This window comes from Wolffia australiana, chromosome 19 (assembly GCF_029677425.1).
Source record: "Wolffia australiana isolate 7733 chromosome 19, ASM2967742v1".
NCBI classification, from domain to species: domain Eukaryota; kingdom Viridiplantae; phylum Streptophyta; class Magnoliopsida; order Alismatales; family Araceae; genus Wolffia; species Wolffia australiana.
In genome coordinates this window covers 10,067,726-10,087,281 of record NC_135853.1, presented here as the reverse complement: position 1 = coordinate 10,087,281, position 19,556 = coordinate 10,067,726, and the positions used below count along the sequence as shown (strand labels likewise).

Sequence of the window (19,556 nt, the reverse complement as noted above, 5' to 3'; positions counted from 1 at the left end):
CATGCATCATCACTCTTATGAAGACTTTGTAGGTCGAGGACAACAGAGCTTCAGTGACACTTTATTTTCTTGGTCTCCTTGTTATGTTTTATTTCCAATTTATTTCATGGGGGCATTCACAAAAATTTGGTTGCGGCACATCATCATCTCGGGCTTGATACCCACAAAAAGCATTAAGGTAGACTAAGTTTTTTAAAAGTTCTTTATACCCTAAAAAACTTAACACACACCCCCACCCCCACCCCCACCCACTTTTATACCGTAGCCACTTAAAGAAACAATAATAAAGGAAAATGGGGGACACCTCCAATTTACAAGTTTCTCCTATGTATTCCATAAATTAGAGAATAATGTATCAAGGGAAGAAAGATTGAGGTTTCAGTGGTGATGCTATGCTTTCAAAATGAATGAGATTTCAAGCAACCATGGAGTTGATCACTCTAGTGTTTTTTATATGGGTGTGGGATCTCAAGCGTATTCCTGAATTTCATGAATCCATATGTAACAAAGAATCCATCTGAGAAAAATCATTAGATTTTCAAAACTTAAAATTTATCTTATTTATAGAACTATAACCATTTCAATAAAAATGGATGATGTTAAAGTGGGAAAGTTTGTATCAATTACAAGCAAAATATTTTGCTAAAATTTTCATGATTTTCATGGGACTAGTTTAACAACCAGAAAGGATATGAAGATCATGAAGATAATATTAAAAAAATCTATTGAATCGGATGACATTCGCACATGAAAAAATAGGAAATCAGAAATTGGGGTTTATGCGGCTTGGATTGCGAAAAGAAATTCAAGATCAATACTAAACATAATTGGGTGAAACAAATGCATTAACAGTGTTTTCAAGTTGGAAAGTATGAGTATCCTTTGGGAGAAACATATGGCCTGCTTTGTGTCATCTTAACAGCTGTATCTAGGTGGAAAAAATGGTTTGCCCATGAGGGGGATATTCAAAATGGGCTGGACTAGACTGAAACAGCCCTAAAGGGTCTGGTGCTGTTAACATTCTAGGCCACAAAAAAGAGGGCGTCTGGGGATAACCATGACACCTCCAGATTATCTCTCGCAGTGGGCATTTTATGATCATTTCAGGACAACCCTTGCTCATCTCTCCTGCTCATCCTCTATTCCCACCTCCACCATGTATCCCTCTTTTCTCTATCACCAGTACCTCTTTGTTACCAAACATGGTGTTTTTTCTTGTGCATTTTTATTTACTTTAGTGAGCTTATTACAACTGAGCTTTGATACATATAATGAGAAATCACATCTTCACTCTAGGGATTGAAGGGGAAGGATTTCCCAATCTAGTAGAATTATCTATATGTTTCATAGTGATCTCTATGACTCTAAGGTACTCTCAAAAGCTCCATATTTGAACAAAAACAAAGTAATAGATTTATCCATAAAAATTTATGAATTCGAGATAGATTTTGAGTTACAATATTGGGAATTTTTTTCTCTGATATTGTGAACTTACAGATTATCTAAGATTCTTCCTCTTAAAGAAATTCAATGGGATCAGTCAAGAGGATGTTCTCATCCATCGGATTCCAGGTGCCCAGATCAATCAAAAGTTTGATTCCCTCTAAACTACTCATTTTCAAATGATATTAGGGAAGGTCCAAACGTGCAAGCATTTTTTTTCGTGCGTTTGTCCGGTGCGGTGTGAATTTTGCACAACGCACCGCACACAATATTCACACACCGCACCACACCCTCCACCGCCCCCTCCCCCCCGCCACCGGCAGCTCCCTCCCCCCCTTCCCGCAGCCGCTGCCGCCCCCCCCCCCTCCCCCCGCCGCCCCCTTCCCCGCGGCCGCCCGCCTTCCTCCCCTGGCCGCTGGCCCCCCTTCCCCGGCCGCCCGCTTCCTCCCCGCCGCCGCCCCCACCCTACCTGCCACCCGCCGCCCTGCGGCCCTCTCTCGCTGCTGACTTCCCCCCCCCCTCCCCGCTTCCCCGGGGCGGTGCCGCCGGCTCGAGCGGCTCGACCTTCCCCAGAATGACCTCCATGGGCCGGTCCCCGCCGTCCTCACTGGGCTCTCCTACGTTGCCGCGATCACAGTCTACTGGAACCGCCTCTCTGGCGCCATCCCAGACCAACTAGCCATCAACCTTCTTCCACCTTCCGCTGCTAGAAAGCTTCCCTCTTTACCAGAACAAGCATCACCGGCGCCCGCCAGCTAGCCGACCTCCGCCTCCACGGGAACGGCTTGAGCGGGCGGCTTCCCCTGGATTGTGCGAATTAGTGCGCTATGCGGTGCAAATTTCTGCACAAAACTTTGAAAATTCGCACATCGCACATGCCCTTTTGTGCATGCGAAAATTCGCTCACTCGGTGAGAATTTTTGCGCCGCACCGCACGACCTTCCCTAAATGATATCCAGTGTTTGTAAATATTCAGTCTTGACCTAAATTTTTTTTATAATTTTTTCGCTGATCCCATAAATTTTAGTTATATCTAAATCATTATATCTTCCTCTTATATTAAAATTACTGGCATTAATACTAGTTCTGATTTATCTAGTTTCACTAACACTTATTCTTACATTAGGAATAAAATTATAAACATAACTATCACTTTAGTTATGATGTCTCACCTGAAATGTAACTCTCAATACTGATTTCATAATGAAGATAAAATTATCCTTCCCTTATGGAAGGGTTCAACAACTCATATAGAAATCAAATATCCTTGAAAATATCAGCCTGGTACCCACGTTATACTATAATTGGGAAACACATAAAAGATAAGCCTCCCTTTGCATGACCCCTACCTTGCTTGCATAGTCTCCTTTTAGGCATCACCATTAGGATTCTCCTTAAATTGCTTGTTCTGGTGCGTCTTTAGCCCCAACACACTTTTGGTCTTTTTATATAAAATTTTAGTAAATTTATTTTTGAAATTTGAATAACTGCTTACGAGAGATGTATTTTCCAAATTTTAAGGTTAAAACTTCTAAATAAAAATTAAAAGTTTCAAGAAAAATATACAAAATATTTTAAATGGTTTATCAATTTTATCTTGAACTCACACATGTAGTAGATCAACTAAATTCAAGAGCAGATATACACCACACTTAAAAAGACCAAAAAGAGTTATTCTATGCATTCAAGGCCAAATGTAGTTCTTTCCATTGACATTTTTAATAGGAAAATGAGTCCAAAATGAATAACTACTCATACTCTTGTTTGTTTTGGTTGCTTTATCTTATTTTTTGTGGGGGTTGGCTTCAATGTTACACCCTTTTTTTTAATAATGACATTTTTATCATTCGCTCAATTTCAAAAATAACTGCCCTCACATTATTAATTTGAATGGTCAAGAAAAATCAAAGGTTATTTTTTTCTATCCTGATTGTTAAAATGAGGAACCAATAATATTTTTGACATAAAACGACAGAATCAAATCAAACTGCAGATAGGATTTTAAATCCTAACTAAGAATCCTCATGGTATTTTACCCAATTCATAACCACAGCATACAACAAATCATGGATATTGGACTGTTATATTTAACTATGCTATGGGATTTCCTGAAATATAATTCAGATAACATTTGGAATCTATCTACTCCCATGTCTTTATTTATCAAACAAGCCCAATTGAAAATTTATGAAAATTCTTTCTGAATTTTAATACAAATAATCAGGAAAATCAAACTTGTTTACGGGTAACCAATTCATTCTGAAATATTGCAGAGAGGCATTACCCAAGAAATAGGTGAATAAAATGGGAAAATTCTAACATGTGATTAGATCTGATATGAATATAGATAAACCAGAATTTGGGTTAAATTAGTCGTTTTAAGGCTCTGATTTATAGAACAATATTTTTACATTTTGTTTCCTTAGAATAAGGTGAGGAAGGGTCAAATCCACAAGGAGCAGATAATGAGAGAGTAAATTTCAATTTATATATAATTTAAAATAATTTTTTTTTGATTTTATATTTTTCTATATTTTTTAAATATTTTCTAAAAATCAAATCAATCAAATGTAGAAAAACTAATCAAAACTATTTTAAATGAATAATATAAATATTTATGTTGATTCTAATAAATTCTAGTGATTTCTTATGATGTTTAAGATTGTTGTGTTGTTTTTTTAGGGCAAGAAATAACTTTTAAGGACAAACAATGAAATAGGTTGCTCTTCCCACCGTGAAATTGCTGCACAAACAAGTAGTGGGCAAAAGATAACGTAACTTTTGCTACAAGAGGAACTTTTAGTGACATTTAATGTGTTGGAAAGGTTAAAGTCTAGGATATCTTATGGAATGTTTAACTAGAGAAAATAGTGATAAAATTCAAATCAAACATTCAGGAGATCACACAAACCTTGTTGTCACTTCCCCCAAGGGCCAAGTAGTGTTGTTTCTACAAGAATCTTGATGACCCTTGAACTCTATCTCCAACACTCTTGTAGAAAAATAATGAATCAAATGAATATGATGCACTAGGCCTCCAAAAAAAAGTTGGGAGCAGAAATCCAAGATGAGATACAAGGAGAGGGGAAAATAGAAGTACCCTAACTCTTCCAGTCATTGGATTTAATTCCAAGGGTTTGGAGGGTTATGATTAATTTATTTTTATCCAAGATCCATGTTCCCTACTTCCCAGATTTTAAAATAGGCCTTTTAAATTCAAGTTGCCATTTAGTTCCAAAATTTTAGCATTTAGATGACCCGGTCCTTAAGGAGGTTTGAATTGGCTGTTAGGGCGGGCTTATTATGTATTAGGCCTCTTCTTATAATCTATTAGATGGCGTAGGTTTCTAATTTCCTCCAATTTGTATCCCAAATTCACAATTTTAGTCACCTGTCTTGAATTTCAAATAAACTCTAAGAAGAAGTACCAACCCCTTCCCTACTCAAGATTACATTTCATGAAGGAACTAAACACTCAAAGTAGGTTTAGCTATCTATCACATGAGGTGTATGTGTTCCTAGACTACTTTCACTCATTCTCATCACTCATACGCATAGAATATTCACCCTTTGATTTTTTAACCCCCCCAACTCAGTCCACTAGTTATCTTTACTATTTGGGAAGTATCATGCATGCTGTATAAAATCACAGTTGATATAATTTTGAAAAGCTCATGATGCACTCAAGGAGTTTTACTTTTCGACTAACCCTTTTTGGATCAAGGATGGAATGAATTTCTCAAGATAGGGTTCTTAAATAAATTCATCCCAAATAAGAATGATGCATGAATATAAAATATTTTTTAAAAAATCACCTGAATTTCACCCCCAACAAAAAAAAAGCACGGCCCCTAATCCCTTGAAAAATAACTCAGTATATCTTAAGCATGCATACCGACCGGTAATCTTCTTCTTCATGGACCCTTTTAAATTTATTTGTAGTTGTGTTCCCTAGTGCACAACAGTTCTCTATTATTTGAGCATCTAAAATCACAAACAAAGAAACAAAAACCAAAGAAAAAAGAAAAAAAAACAAGAAGAAAGAAAATGGAATACTAATTCTTTCATCAATAGCATATGAAAAGGCAAATCATAGAGAGATAAATTTGAAAGTAATTTTTTTCATGGATAAAAGGAGATGAGTAAAAGATGTTCAATACTCTATGAGTAAAACTATATTTTAAATTTGGTTTTAAATTTATCTTAGTTGAAACTTGACATGGGTAATATACTTGTGTTGGAGTAAAAAGTATGACATTGTTAGAGAATATATCTTTAATACTAAAAAATAACTCATTCGAAAATTTTCCAAGGCAATTCAGATCATAATTCTATGCAACATGAAAAATATTTGGCATTGACGTAATTAATCAACATATTCTGATAACACAATATTTTATTTATTCAAAACCATAAATGTTTTTTCATGTCTGTAAAATTGTTAGGCCCCTAACTAGGCGGCATTCCCTGCCCAGAGGCCTGCGTGCTTACTGGGAGGGCGTGTACGCATTTTCAGCTCACGACATTAAAGGACTGAGTCATTATGGGTAGCGACGCCCAAATACCTGATCTTTCAGGCCATTGCCCCTGTACATGGTGATACACTACAGACGGTGCACATGCCCGTCCACGCCCAAGGCGGGATGGATCAGGCATGGTCCGCGCGTGCTGGGTGCGCGGGCTGATAGGTGTGTGCGCGCGCACGCCAAGCGCCGCGCGCCAACGCCAAGCACCAATGCCAAGCGCCAAGCACGCGCGCCAACACTAAGCGCGAGCGCCAAGCGCCGCGTGGGAGCGGGAAGTGCTGCGCGTGGAGTTGTGCGGGGTGCCGCGCAGTGGACGCGCGGGCAGCGCGCATTGCGTGTGCGGGGCGCGGGGTAGGGAGACATCTTCCAGGAGACTAAGGCATGTGGCACACTGAGAGCGCCGAGACGGCACAGCGTGTGCGTAGCGCTCCTGCGGGTAGTGCTGGACGCGTAACGCCGTGCTAGGGGGCGTCGAATGCGGCAGCGTTGTGCAGTCTGCGCGCGAGGGTGTTGACACGGGTGCTGGTGGCGTGTGTGATCGTCAGGGCAGGGGTGGTGTGTGTGATCGCCACGCCCCCGGGCGCGCGGCGCCCTGCCCGGGGCACTTGTGTAGTGGCAGAGCGGGCGCACGCGCCGCGCGGCGGCCTCGAGGTGGTGCAGCGACACTACCCTGGCGCAAGGCACCTCGTCTCGTTTTCTGTATCACCCCTCGTCTTCCCCCATGTAATGGTCCCAAGGATGATGTACTCTTTTATGATATCAATGCAACGACCCTATTCCCTGGCGGGCCTGCGTCCCCACTATCTCCTCTAACCCCTTAAGCATTTGCAAAGACTTCCGCTCCAAGAGATCAAGGCTGCTTAGTGTTTTGCTCCAAGCACTGAGGCCGGCACATGCCAAATTCGAGCAAGAGACCTAGCTTGGGATTTGACCGTGTGACAAAAATGGTTAGGCCAATCAGAAAAAATAAGTTTTCTAATATTAATATTGGACATGAAATACTCATCATAGGTATAAGACAATGTAAAAAAGATATTTTTTATTGCAGAAAACTAATTTGAAAGAAAAACTTTGATGATGCAGAAGAACTTTGGCGATCATGCCATGCTATGTGATATATCTTTCTTTTTTCTTCAAGTAGGCCAACGTATTCCAATGAAACATCATTTAAATTCAAGAAATAGCATACATATCTTTGAGTTTTTATAAAAATATCTGAAAACATAAAGCAGTTAAATCTAATATGTCTGATAACAATGGACAAAATACTTCGTTGATGTAGTTGAGTATCAAATAAATGGTCATGCCAATCAGTAACAATGATTTTAGTCAGTTTTACAAGGATTGACGTGTATTCAGCTTTTTTAGCCTTCATAAATTATCTCCCAAAACTCCAGTTTTGATCTTCCAAACATCTGTTATCCTCAATTCTTTCAAAAAAATATTTTTCTTTCAATATAACTATTTTATGTATCACAGTATCAGTGCTCATTGTTAAATTTTCATTAATATGTTTCAAAGAGACATCATTATCATTATGGATCAAAGAATGATATGAAACATCATGTTATTCCCTGATAATCATATGATCATTAAAATTCCCACGTACATTCATAAAAAAAAAATCATTTTCAATATCATAAAAAGGTGTATCAATATCAGAGATAATTTCATGTTCTTTAGAGATGCTCAAGTAGAGAGTACTGACTATATCGGTTTCTTCATCCATAAATAACATATGAATATCTTAAATGATTTCTTAAAATAGCTCTTCATTCAATTCTTTATCCATAAATTCTTCATCCATAATTTCCATGTCAATTTCTTGTTTACAAAATTTAGTCATCTTAGAAAGATCATCATCACTCATCGAAAATATTTGATGTTCAAGCATAATTTTTGGCTTCCCACCAAACCTTGAGGTCATCTGGATGACATAAAATTATATAAGTATCATTTAGAATCTTAATATTAAATAAAAAACTTAATTTAAATAGGTGTTTTTAGGTTGATCAATTGTAAAAAACTTATAGGCTAGCACGTTCTTTGGATAAACTGATACATATTTATGTCTTCACAAGAAATAAGAGACGGTCATGCATCCCTCATTTTTCACATCTTTTGGCCTTGTGACTGCATACTAGTTGATAGACCTACATGATGATTAACCTGAAAAATATATCATTCATTTAAAGTCTGGAAAGCCGTTTGGACATAAAATCACTCAAAATAACCCATTAAAAAATCAAATCAAATTCCATTCCCAAATCTCAATCCAACTTAATGGGTGGTTAACTTATGCCCAAACCCTCTCATCAACGAAACATAGGTTTTCCATGATTATTGGAAAGTGTAAAAATTATAAATATACCCATCAATTTTCCTTAGAATGGCTGTCAAAATATTCAGATGCTTGGCCATATCGTGGTTTATAAGCTCTTAAAAAAGTTAAAATGAAAGACAATTGTGTAACTGTCCATTGACTATTGTTCCTGCATAGTGGATGAAACAGGATTGAAGTCTTTTGTTAGAAAATTTCCTTAGTTCCTTGCACTTCACAAATGAATATTAACAGCCTAAAATCACATTGGCTTCCAACTCAGAGGATAAGGTAAAACTGAAAAAATGTGTTTTGATTGGGAAGTGATACATCAAATGAATTGTGATTTATCTCACAATTCTCAAATGAGGAAGGGAAATGTTTTTCTTGTGTCTCTTTACTTTTTGTTTAAATTTTATTTGATATTTTATAAAATCTGTCATTTCAAACCTTCTCTTCCCTAAAACCTAAATATTTCTTAATCATGTTATACTGATATCATCTTAACAACATCAGAGTTATTAAATCAAATCTTACGATGTGATAATATTTCATTATTCCATATATACATGTTTACAATGATCCCATAAATGATACAACAATACCGTTACACTTTATGACACTTTGATATGTCACAATTATTTTATGACGAAGGGCATTAACACATCATAAATATAATTTAAAAAAATTATTTATGTATTGGGTTAATACATGATCAAAATAAAAAATGAGATTCACACAATGGAACTAAATTTGAGTTCTATCAGAAATTTTAAGACTAAAAATAAAAATGTTTGATGATCATATCAACCTGTAAAGAATATAATGTATCGTTTGGGTCCTTGATCTAGTTATTTCTAGTCAAAATGCCTATCCTCATAATGTATCCATGTACCAAAAAACATGTGAGATCAAATTGTTCTCTTCTTGATTAGCACCTCTCAAGATACTCACGAATATTCTCACCAATCCTAGTCTTGCTAGGAAGGAAGGGTTCCCAAGGAGACGAGAGAAGAAGGGGGGTTTCTGAGGAGACAGTTACATGGTGCTTCTCACTTAGGAGTAATGCCATTCGATACTCATGAAAACCCATATATTTAAAGTATATCCTCTAATATCTTACAAATCTTGTGTGTATGCTCCTATAGTCGCGTCAACTATTGCAGTTATTAACACCATTAGCACAATGATAATCGTTTTCTAGCCTAGTTAATTAACTATGCCTAACATATAAGATAATCTTAGATCAATGTAACCCAAATGATAATTTGAGTCACCAGTGCATGAAGTGCCAATCGAAATTTTTTTCAAAAGCTGCAAGGATTTTAATCACCCCTTTCACCAAACGTCTCTAAACAACGTTTATGGTGTACCCATAATCCCTCTTCCACTTGGGACTCTTAGACTGACTTAGGGTATGGTAAAATCCTAATAAGTTAACCCACTTGGACTGAATCATTGGGGGAATCACCAGAAACCTTTTTTCTATTGTTTGTAGTACCTTGGCCAAGTACTTCTTGCATGATCTTCCCAAATCAAGGGGAAATAATGTCATATTGATCACACAATCAGCTTTGTGCAGTTGTTGTTTTTTTGTATTTTAACAAATACTGGTTTGAGTGCCACATTTAAGGGGTTCCTGGTCATTGTCAAAGCACATCCTTCCATTCATAAGACATCCATGACGTCTCAAGTATAAGGGTCACAAAATAAAAAAATGAATCTGCTTGATTGATAATTTGGTAGAGTACCATCATGTATTCATGTAGATCACTTCATCTTTCTCTGGAGAGCACCCACTATCCCTATAGATAAAAAGCTCGATTCGCTTCACAAGTATCTTACAAATAAGAATTTCTAAGTAATATTTAAATAATCAATGGAATCAAGAGGTCCTCTGTATTGATCTTAATAAACCAAAGACTGATGTTTAGAAATATGGGATTCAACCTTAAGTTCAACACTTACTAAGCTATGATTAACCCATCAGAGACATAACACAAGCCCGTCAGATATTTCCAAATATGATAACCATCTATGCGGTATATGTATCCCCATCCAGTCAAAGCTTATATTGACTCAAGTCAATACTTCACTAAAGTCATCTGACTATGACAGTAAATACTTGCACAAACATGTCCAATTATCAAAAGTCAATGCATAGATAAGTGTATATTTATGATTGTAAAATACGTGCCTATTATTTGGTTTTCATTTACTAATCCTGAAGCAAATGGTTGAAATTAACTTCAAAACTAGTTCATTTCAAATTAACAAATACTTTCATAGTAAAAAAACAGAGCAATATATTTAGGCCATTCGCATTACCAGGAGTTGAACTGAACTTATTCAATGGTCCCAAAAATCAAAATTTCAATCATTTTTTTCCATACTTATGAACTTAAGCATTATTTCATTATTTCTTAACTTAATTTATAAGCTGGGATCAATCTGATTATTTTGTACTTGCTGTATTATATTTTAGCTCTCGATGTAGTATTATTACTTATTAGTTAATACTTCGTGATAGCTATTATGTTGAATTTTAAAAAGCCTTATCCCATGCTTACAAGTTGAAGGCTTCAACATACCAATTGATAATTGAATTCAAAATAATTACTACAAACTTTAGGACACGGCAATCATCTAAATGATCATCATTATCTGACAGAGCACACAAAGTTCTTCTAAAATTCATAGAACTGATCAATCCATAGAATAATTCCAGTAGAGTTAAGCATTGATCGAGTCAAAATTGAGGTGGTTCTCTAGAAACCTAGATCTTTGCCTTTTTCATGATGGCAGGTGATATCATTCAGTTTTCCAGTTTTCTTGTTCTTCGTCTACTTTTAACTGACATGTCTCTCCATACACCTACGTGGGAATACTAAAGTCCACATTTATATCCAATGCATTTTCTTGCCCAACAGTTTCTATATGCAATGATACTATCCCTAATCCCCTCTTAGGTGATCGTCCTCTTCTTCAAAGCATCTTCAGGCGGCTTGTTCTCCGTCCATGCCAACCCCCTCCACTCGGACACTCACTTGACCATTCCTCTTCATCCAGGGGACTCTTATTTCTCATCAAAGTTAAATTGAAGACGCTCCATCCCAAGAGGAACGTATCAGTCTCCCAATATACTTACGGCCGAATAGTTTAGTCCTGCATATCTATATGCAATGCATTTTCTTGTGGTGCGATCGTATACCCGCTAAGGTTATCTTAGGAAGTTAATCCCACGAGGGGCATTTTAGTCATTTCATGTTTAGGGTAATTGCTTCCATTTCTTATAAATACGTGTAGCCCTCCCTGGAGGAGGGCAGTCAAGACTGAAGGTAAGATTTGCCTCTTGGCTCACTATCTCAATGGTCTTCGTCTCGGTCCCGTCCTCTTGATCGTCCAGCGATCCCCTATCCCGTGATCAGCTCACCGGATCTTCAGCCGGTTTCCCTCCGATCCGATCCCTACCCTTTCTGTTTGGTTCTCTTCGCGTCTCCGACAATCCCCGTTCCCGCGATCGGAATTTCCGGTGGGGCGGTGAAATGCATAGTGATCGGAAAGAACACCAATGGCGTACAGCATCATCAGGCGGCTCGTCCCTGGTCGATCCTGCCCCATCTGTTCGACCCCTCCTATCATTCCGGTTTCGACTCTCCTACCCCGGAAACTTCTACCTCGACTCGTCCTCCAACCTCCCGATATGAGCCTAGATCTAGGTTCGTATCATCATGCCCAACAGTTTCTAGAGCATTGGTTTGTAAAAATACGCCAAAACTAAACTTCAGGGCATCTCTGTTGAACAGATGATACAAACCTAAACTTGTAAAAATAATAATTTAAGGGCATGAACTAAACTTATAGTAGAATTTCAGGGCTACAATCTCATCAATAAATAGGCCATTCATTTTTTCTTCCTTCCTGCTGTGGATAGCTTTGATTTCTTGCCAGCAGATTCCTTCGCTGCCTTCGCGTCCGACTCCTGGGAAAAACAAACCGTAAGTCATCAGACAAATATACCCATGAATGTATGTTAGTTTACAACATGCATTCGGGCGTGCTAAAAAGAAAGGCACATGTTTCCAAAAGCAATCATGAAATGGACATCTCTGTTGTAGTGTACAAGATGATGAAGGAAGAGGAGCCGTGACAGAGAAAAACTACCATGTTTGCGTGCATTTAACTAAGACGGATGATAAATTGCAATTTGATGCAGGGGTATTATTGTAATTTCCCTTTCTTGCGATTCTTGTCCTTACGATGGAGCAGGCAAAAGAGAAGGGAATAAAAGCAAACTCAATTAAACTAGATCAGCAATACACTCTCTGTTTAAGAAAAGGGAAATCACAATAATCCACCCACTTCTAACATATATTTCACATTTGTCAGAGTAAATGCATTCAAAACACGAAAATGAAGATACATTAAGTGCAGATGGAAATGTTATTAGTAGAATCTCTACAAAGATTGTATGCATATCTCCAATCAAATCGATGAGAAGCAGTTGGAAGCGAATGGGTGTTGGAAATTTCGGTATCTAGATAAGAATCTCTCAGGAAAATGAGTTTCGAAATTGTGAATACCTCAAGGAACAGAAAGCGGTAGAACCTCTCGTCATCGGATTGTTATATGACACCGCAGAAAGGTCCGTGTAGCGTTCTAAATCCATCTCCAGAATTGAAGACAGACGCAAGCCGTGTGGAGACCTTAGTGTTTGACCGATGCTTAACAGTTTCTTGCAGAGAGAAAAACAGCTTTGCGCTGTTGTGACGCTTTTGGTTTGGATTAGGCGAAACCCCCAGAAACATCATGCATTGGGTCTTTTTCTGCTCAAACCCCATAGACATTAAATTGAAATGACATCAACATATTCAAAGAAATTGACAGCAAAGATGTACTCTAGACATGTCCTGTTTTCGGATGAAAGGCTCATCAATTATTAGCTCAGACTCCAGATCTCTTCTAGAAACTAAGCTTAAGTAATCTTTTAAGAAGCTGCTATGATGAGGGCAATGAGGATGGCAGTAAAGAGGACAGAACATAGTTTCTCAGAGACCCGGTCTGACAGATTTCACTTCTTCCCAGTATCTGATGTACGCGTTTGTCGAAATTGTTACGAATATTCGGAAGACCTACAAGAAAAGTCCCAGAAGAGAAGGCAAGACACCCATTCACCCCTATGAAGAGGGTGATCGCGCGGGAAAAGGAAACACCATAAATTAATCCCTTCTTCCTCGAGAAAGGAATAACAAATTTTGTTTGAAGTCGAAGAGGGCCCTGAGACTGGGCCGAGAGATCCTCTGTCCACAAAGGGCAAACGGCTGATGCCACTCAGCTCCCCATCTATCCTTAATTTCTCCGTCCTATTCCCCACTCTTCCCTCACTTCTCCATTGTTCTTCCCATTATCCTTTTACTCGAATGGTTGATATTATTGGATCAAGGTGCATTTCTACTGAATTCTACAAATGACGTTGGAAATCTACATCGGCATTCTCTCATAATTTCCTTTACTTAAGATTCCTATACCTATATAAGGGTAGGGAATCCCTATGAATGAGTAACTTGGTTAAGTTCTCCCTCTCTCTCCCTTTATCACTCTCCCTTTTCAGCATTCCGCGTCATCCCAATGGAGTTCAGCACACCCAGATATCAGTCCCGGTTTAAAAGAAGAGGTGAAAATCAAACAGTCAAAACATAACAAAATCGGGGTAGAAAACAAGACATAACAATTTTTTGAGAGCATGACAAAACGGGTTGGAAGACAGTTAAAACTACATGCGACGGGGGGCTGAGACGCATACCTTCCGTTTGATTGGTGGTGAAGCACTGGCAGATGGCTTAAAGAAGGATTCCAAGCTAAAACCCATGTGCAATACAACGGGAATCATTCACGGAGCAGTTGAGCAATTCTACACTTTGAGGGGGTTTTCAGTACTTACCGGCCTTGAGATGATTTATCCTTTGCTGCTCTGATTTTTTCTATAGCCTGAGAAATGGCATACAGGACTTCAAACATTGACGTAGAAAAAACGGGGAATAAGAGAATATGCTACCTTCGTAACCCGGTCACGGTTGAAACCATTTTCTTCCACTAGAAATTTTATGAGCCCCTGAAACAAAAAGTTATTATTGGATATTTCACAAAGATCACCGGCGTTGAATTTTGAAAGAAAATTCGTGGGTAACATATAACCTCCTCATCAGGGGGCGTCCACTTCAACTCAGACTGCTCATCAGGAGCACCCGCTAATGGCTCCATAAAAAGTCGTCGTGCTTCCTGGTACGGCCAATTCTCAGGAATATGGTACCTTCACCAGCAAAATGTCCATGAGGTAATGAAAGTGAGAAAAATTAACACGACAAAAAAGAGATGAATCAAGCCCATTCCATGCCAATAATTATTCGGTTCAAATAATCAGAGCCAAGTTTCATCAGGCTTGAACATTTTATGAAGTTGGTCATGAAAAGATTTACATTACTTCGAGGACTGAAATCGATCTCCTTTACTCAATCAAACTCGAGGGTTTCCTACCCTTATACGCTGTAAGAACCCATTTCTTCAAAAAAAAAAACGCTGTAAGAACCCAAGAGAGGGAAATTACCAACAATACCCAACAAAGACCCGGCTTCAAAAACAAGTATGCTCGTACATATACAAAACAGAATACAAATCATTTGAAAATTTATGCGATGCACCTTTCTTTGTTAATGTTCTCCAAAATTTTCTCAATGGAGCCATATTGGCGGATGAGCTTCAGTGCAGTTTGTCCCCCAATACCTACCGTCAAAGACAACAATCAGAACAGCTTTCCCCAGTCAAATGCAAATATGTAAGGATCACTGGGAGACGTTTCTTCGTTTGCAGTAATGAAGCACAAATTTTACTGCATTCTTCACATTCTGATACACGCCCCGACGGCCGATTTCTAGGTTGGGTGAATATTAAAGTCTAGTTTCCATAGCCATCACATTGACAAAGGTCTAAGGGGTGAGAATAACTAGCCGTAGAGTACCTTTGATACTATCACAGTAGTCGCACCCACAAAGTATGCACAAATCTACAAACTGCTCCATAGTAAGTTCTAACTGCTCTAGAACCTGTAATAAAATGAATCATATTTAAATAATGTGCCCAAATGCAAATGTAAGAAAGCTTGACATAAGACACCTTTGCAACTTCAAATTCCATGACGGGAATTTTCTTTGAACTAGGATCCATCAGATGACGAAGAAATTTTGGCGCACCAAAGGTTAAGGAATCCATATCTTCAGATGCCACAGCAAAAACCTACAAAGAGAACCAATTCAGATAAAAAGAGAACCAATTCAAATTTCCGCTCCCACTCGTTTTGCAGTTAACAAAGAATGAAAGGACAACTTGACTTTCCTACCTTCCCGCTTTTGCAAAGTACAGCACATTCTGCCTCTGCTTCTGAGGGAGCCTTAAAGCAAGAACACGAGAAAGTTACCACTAACATCTTTAAACAAATAATATAATAGGAAAAGGAAACCCAAGATTCAGTACATAAACATCAACATTACCTTGCGTTACCACAAATTTTTTGAGAAAAGTAGATATTACATTAAAATAGGCAGCATAATAATTCAACAAATTACCTCGACAACAGGCACACCCATAAGTCTAAGAAGACGCTTGCAGTCCTCATTGTGTTGCTTAGTCACCTGACAACAACCATATGAGAGAAAGAAAAGCAAGCTTTTAATTCAGTCTTTTTGAGAGCTGTAATACTAAATATCTTCCACCCTTTAAAGGATTTAAACTGCAGCATCGGATTAAATCTGGGTTTATTTAACAATAAGAAGCCTAATCACGAAATGAAGATTTTGAATCTTAAATCCCAAACAGTACCATTTATGATAGTGTCGTAAGATAGTGTCGTAAGATGAAAAATCCAGCAGACCGGGTTAGAGAAAAGAAACATTTTATTGAGTATTGCATTCATAAAATACCAGATTTTTTATCGAGATACCGTTTCTCCTCTCCACTTATACTTCTTTAAACGTTGTAGTTCCTTGTTTTTACTTACATACCCTACTGTTTTCCTGATATCAGAAATGTCCCCTCGAAAGTATCCACTTAAGAAGCACACGGATCTACTGAATGGGTAAGCAAATGGGCCTAGCCCACGAATGCCTCTAAAGGCACATTTAAATCGGAGAAGTTACCTAAAAAAGCACTCTTTTTTCGACAAACCCCAAATGCGCATGATCTGCAGCAGAGGGACCACTTGGAGGCGCACCCTATTAGTTGGTGCATGATTTTTTTGAAGAAATACTTGTTGATGCATGCCGTTAATTGGCCAGGTAGAGTTAATGTTGTGCAGCTTGTTACAGTATAAGGGCATTGTAAATAGCAACGATTAACAAAATAGTTAAGTCAAAGAGAAAATGGGGCATAGAAAGCAGCTCTTTACCTTTAAAACTGAAATATAATTCTCTTCGAAAAAAAAAAACTGAAATATAATTGGAATGAGCAGTCACCCCGTCCATTTAAATGCAATAAATTAGCAGAAATTACCAAGGAGGACGAGTAATAAACTTGGTGCCGATGAAATTCTTCATATCATTTCACAAAAGCAATATTATAGCACGAAGTAAAAGAAAAACCTACCTTGACTGTTCGTTTGCTGAACTTCTCAATGCTTTCCTTATCTCCATCCTATAGAATAAGAAGCAAAAGTTTACAAGAGGACTACAAGTATACGAAAAACCATAATGCAAAGATATTCCTCAATTTCAAACAAACGGACAAAAAGAAATAAAGGATAATAGAGAACTTGAAGAGAACATGAGAAATATGATATTAGAGATACAAGGTCATAGAACGGAGAAAATACTGGTATTGACCTCCAACGCCGTTGCCAAGTCTTCTGTGGCGTCTGCTCTTCTAGAGTATCTGAGTAATAGTCGACAAAAAATGTTTAGTGTTGTTTAAAGCAAACTTGCAGTAAACAATTTCATTTTTCATTTTTTTGAACATACCTTTTCGCCAGCTCTTGCTTCTTTAACTCTGGGGGCTGACCATCAAAGACATATCTGTCTTCTAACTTTCGTCAGCAAATGCATACAATATCCTTTCAAACAAAACCAGTAAGGGTAAAATAGCATTACACAGGCTTGATTCCCGCTTCCAAAAGTCTGATTGTACGAGTGAACATTCCTTGCAAATGACTACAAAGAAAAATAAATGGCAAAGTTAGATGAACAAATAGGTTAACGTTTCGAGTGAATCCGGAATGCCCCCAAGAGTGCATCAGGTAGAAAGGCTTAGAAGGGATTTTACTCATTCTGAGCCTTATTTTCCAAGACAGATATGAAAAGTATCCGACACGACTTCGATTATAATGTGTTCTAGGCGCTAAAATGCACATTTTCGGATCTTATTCCCATGAAAAACAATAAATTTCGCATATTCCAAATAGTCCTATGCGAAGTAGCGGAAAGTCCATTACCTCGTCACTTCACCAGCCTCGTTTGTCAACATCTCCGTGCCTGTCCTTCCAACAACAATCTAAACATCCACGAAGTAGATTCTCCATGACTTTGACGCACATAAAAACTCAAAAAAAAAACGAAGAAATAGAACTCTAATATTGACGAAGGAAAAATAATCCTACGAAAAGACTCAAATGTACAAGAAATTCAGCCTGGGATGACACCAGACACCACACGGATCAATAAATCCAACTAACAATAGCACGATCGACCTCAATACGGAAATAGAAGAAAAAAATTAAAGAAACACGGGACCAGACAGCCGAACCAGGAACTGATATATGCTCATACTGGCGTCGATTGCGATCTTCCGGCCGAAATAACTCTCAAACTTGTTCTCCTTCATGGCCTTGGGCGCGTTATCCGCCAGCAGCTTCGTCAAACCCTAGACAAAATCCGACCCATCACAGAATCAGAAAGGAAAAATCCAGAAAAAACAAGCATAGACGAATAAATCCGCATCAAATCAAACGAATGCAACTGCATCAAATCAAACGAACAGACCTTAATCCCCATAGCCGATGCTTCCCTCTTCGTCCACTGACCAACTGATCTCGACTTCGCGGAAGAATTTATAAACCAGCCAAGCCTGTTCATTTCCCGCCCTCGCGGCAGATGACGTGGCACCTTCGGATAACCTTATCGGTACTGGAATACCCGCAATCTGGATCCGTCAAACTACGTCAACGTCAACTTCTCCTGATGACGTTGACGTGATCGTTCTTCTTGCTGAACTTAAGGCTGGGGACGGACGACGGAATATGATGAATGGCATGGCATCAGACACTAGCTGCTCTGATATTAGCTGATAGGACTTGGGTTGTAATATTCAAGAAGTTGCTATGTCAGTATGTACTTAGTACAGTGTAGCTGGGAACATAGTTTGAAAATGAGGGATCTGTGAAAATGAGAGATGATTTGAGTGATGCAGGACAGACGGGAGTGCGTGGTGGCAGAGACGGAGAAGACGTCATGGAAGAGATGAGATGGCGACGAGAGTGACGGAGACGGCGACAACATCAATGTCGATGATGACGATAAGGTTACAAGGAGGACGCACTTGCGGCAGGGTAGTGTGTGCAGCGGAGATAGTGTTACCACGGGACAACTTGCGTGTTGGCGGCGGCTGTAGGCTGCGACTGCGGCGATGAGACCTCTCTTTTGTAACTGATTTTCTTCTTCGAAAAACCTACTCCTTGCAAGCAGTGCAGGAGGGCTTTATATAACCTTCCGGTGATGCCCATTTTTAAAAAAATGGAAATAAAAAAAAACGTTCGAAAATGAAAAATAAATTAAATACTAAATATATGGGCCAGATCATCTAGGTCAGCCGGCTCCCCAACAAAATCAAGGAAAGGGAAAGATATGCCGGAGATTTAGGCCGCATTAGAGAGTATGTAGTTTCTCTCCAAAGACTAGGTGGGTTGGGTACCAAGGCGGTTGTAGCGCTAACATCAGGATTGCTGAAAAGGCATGAAGGCTTTCAAGGTAGGGACAGATGGCTGCCCATGATTTGTCGCCCATCCCCAACCATAACGCATGACATGTCTATTGTCTTTCATCCCGACAACCAACATTCACCAAAATCTGAATTGACTTCGTAACATTCAGATGAATACGAATCTCAGGCAGACGATCTCGAAGGTTGGCAGAAGACAGAAGTCATCATTCATCCCTAGAAGTGACATTCATTCGGATCTGAATTGACTTCATAACATTCAGATGACGATGAATATTAGCTAGACAAGG

At 38.6% G+C, this 19,556-nt stretch overlaps 1 protein-coding gene across 2 annotated transcripts; it reads right to left on the bottom strand.

Annotated features, from left to right (window-relative positions):
- Window positions 1-12,112: 12,112 nt before the first annotated feature.
- Window positions 12,113-18,937, bottom strand: LOC144715763 (5'-3' exonuclease family protein). 2 transcript variants are annotated; one of them, XM_078590737.1, is made up of 18 exons: window positions 18,312-18,937; window positions 18,076-18,192; window positions 17,765-17,823; window positions 17,424-17,483; window positions 17,295-17,348; window positions 17,160-17,208; window positions 16,924-16,971; window positions 15,909-15,974; window positions 15,683-15,733; window positions 15,460-15,579; window positions 15,305-15,389; window positions 14,988-15,069; window positions 14,485-14,599; window positions 14,345-14,401; window positions 14,231-14,277; window positions 14,093-14,147; window positions 12,873-13,115; window positions 12,113-12,271 (listed from the first exon to the last, which is right to left on the bottom strand). In XM_078590737.1, exons 1-17 carry the CDS (start codon window positions 18,402-18,404, stop codon window positions 12,915-12,917), a joined length of 1,359 nt encoding a protein of 452 aa, XP_078446863.1. In that variant the 5' UTR covers window positions 18,405-18,937; the 3' UTR covers window positions 12,113-12,271; window positions 12,873-12,914. The 2 variants fall into 2 exon arrangements, with proteins under 2 accessions (XP_078446863.1, XP_078446864.1); XM_078590738.1 differs by lacking the exon at window positions 12,873-13,115 and having other exon boundaries at window positions 18,312-18,472.
- Window positions 18,938-19,556: the final 619 nt, after the last annotated feature.

What these genes read in the sequence shown, in the direction of transcription:
- LOC144715763 (XM_078590737.1), bottom strand. Translation starts at nt 18,404, where the DNA reads ATGAACAGGCTTGGCTGGTTTATAAATTCTTCCGCGAAGTCGAGATCA. An exon ending in GAGGCTGGTGAAGTGACGAG is followed by an intron (nt 17,484 to 17,764) that starts GTAATGGACTTT and finishes TTTTCTTTGTAG; the next exon opens with TCATTTGCAAGGAATGTTCA. An exon ending in TGGGTGTGCCTGTTGTCGAG is followed by an intron (nt 15,734 to 15,908) that starts GTAATTTGTTGA and finishes TCTTGCTTTAAG; the next exon opens with GCTCCCTCAGAAGCAGAGGC.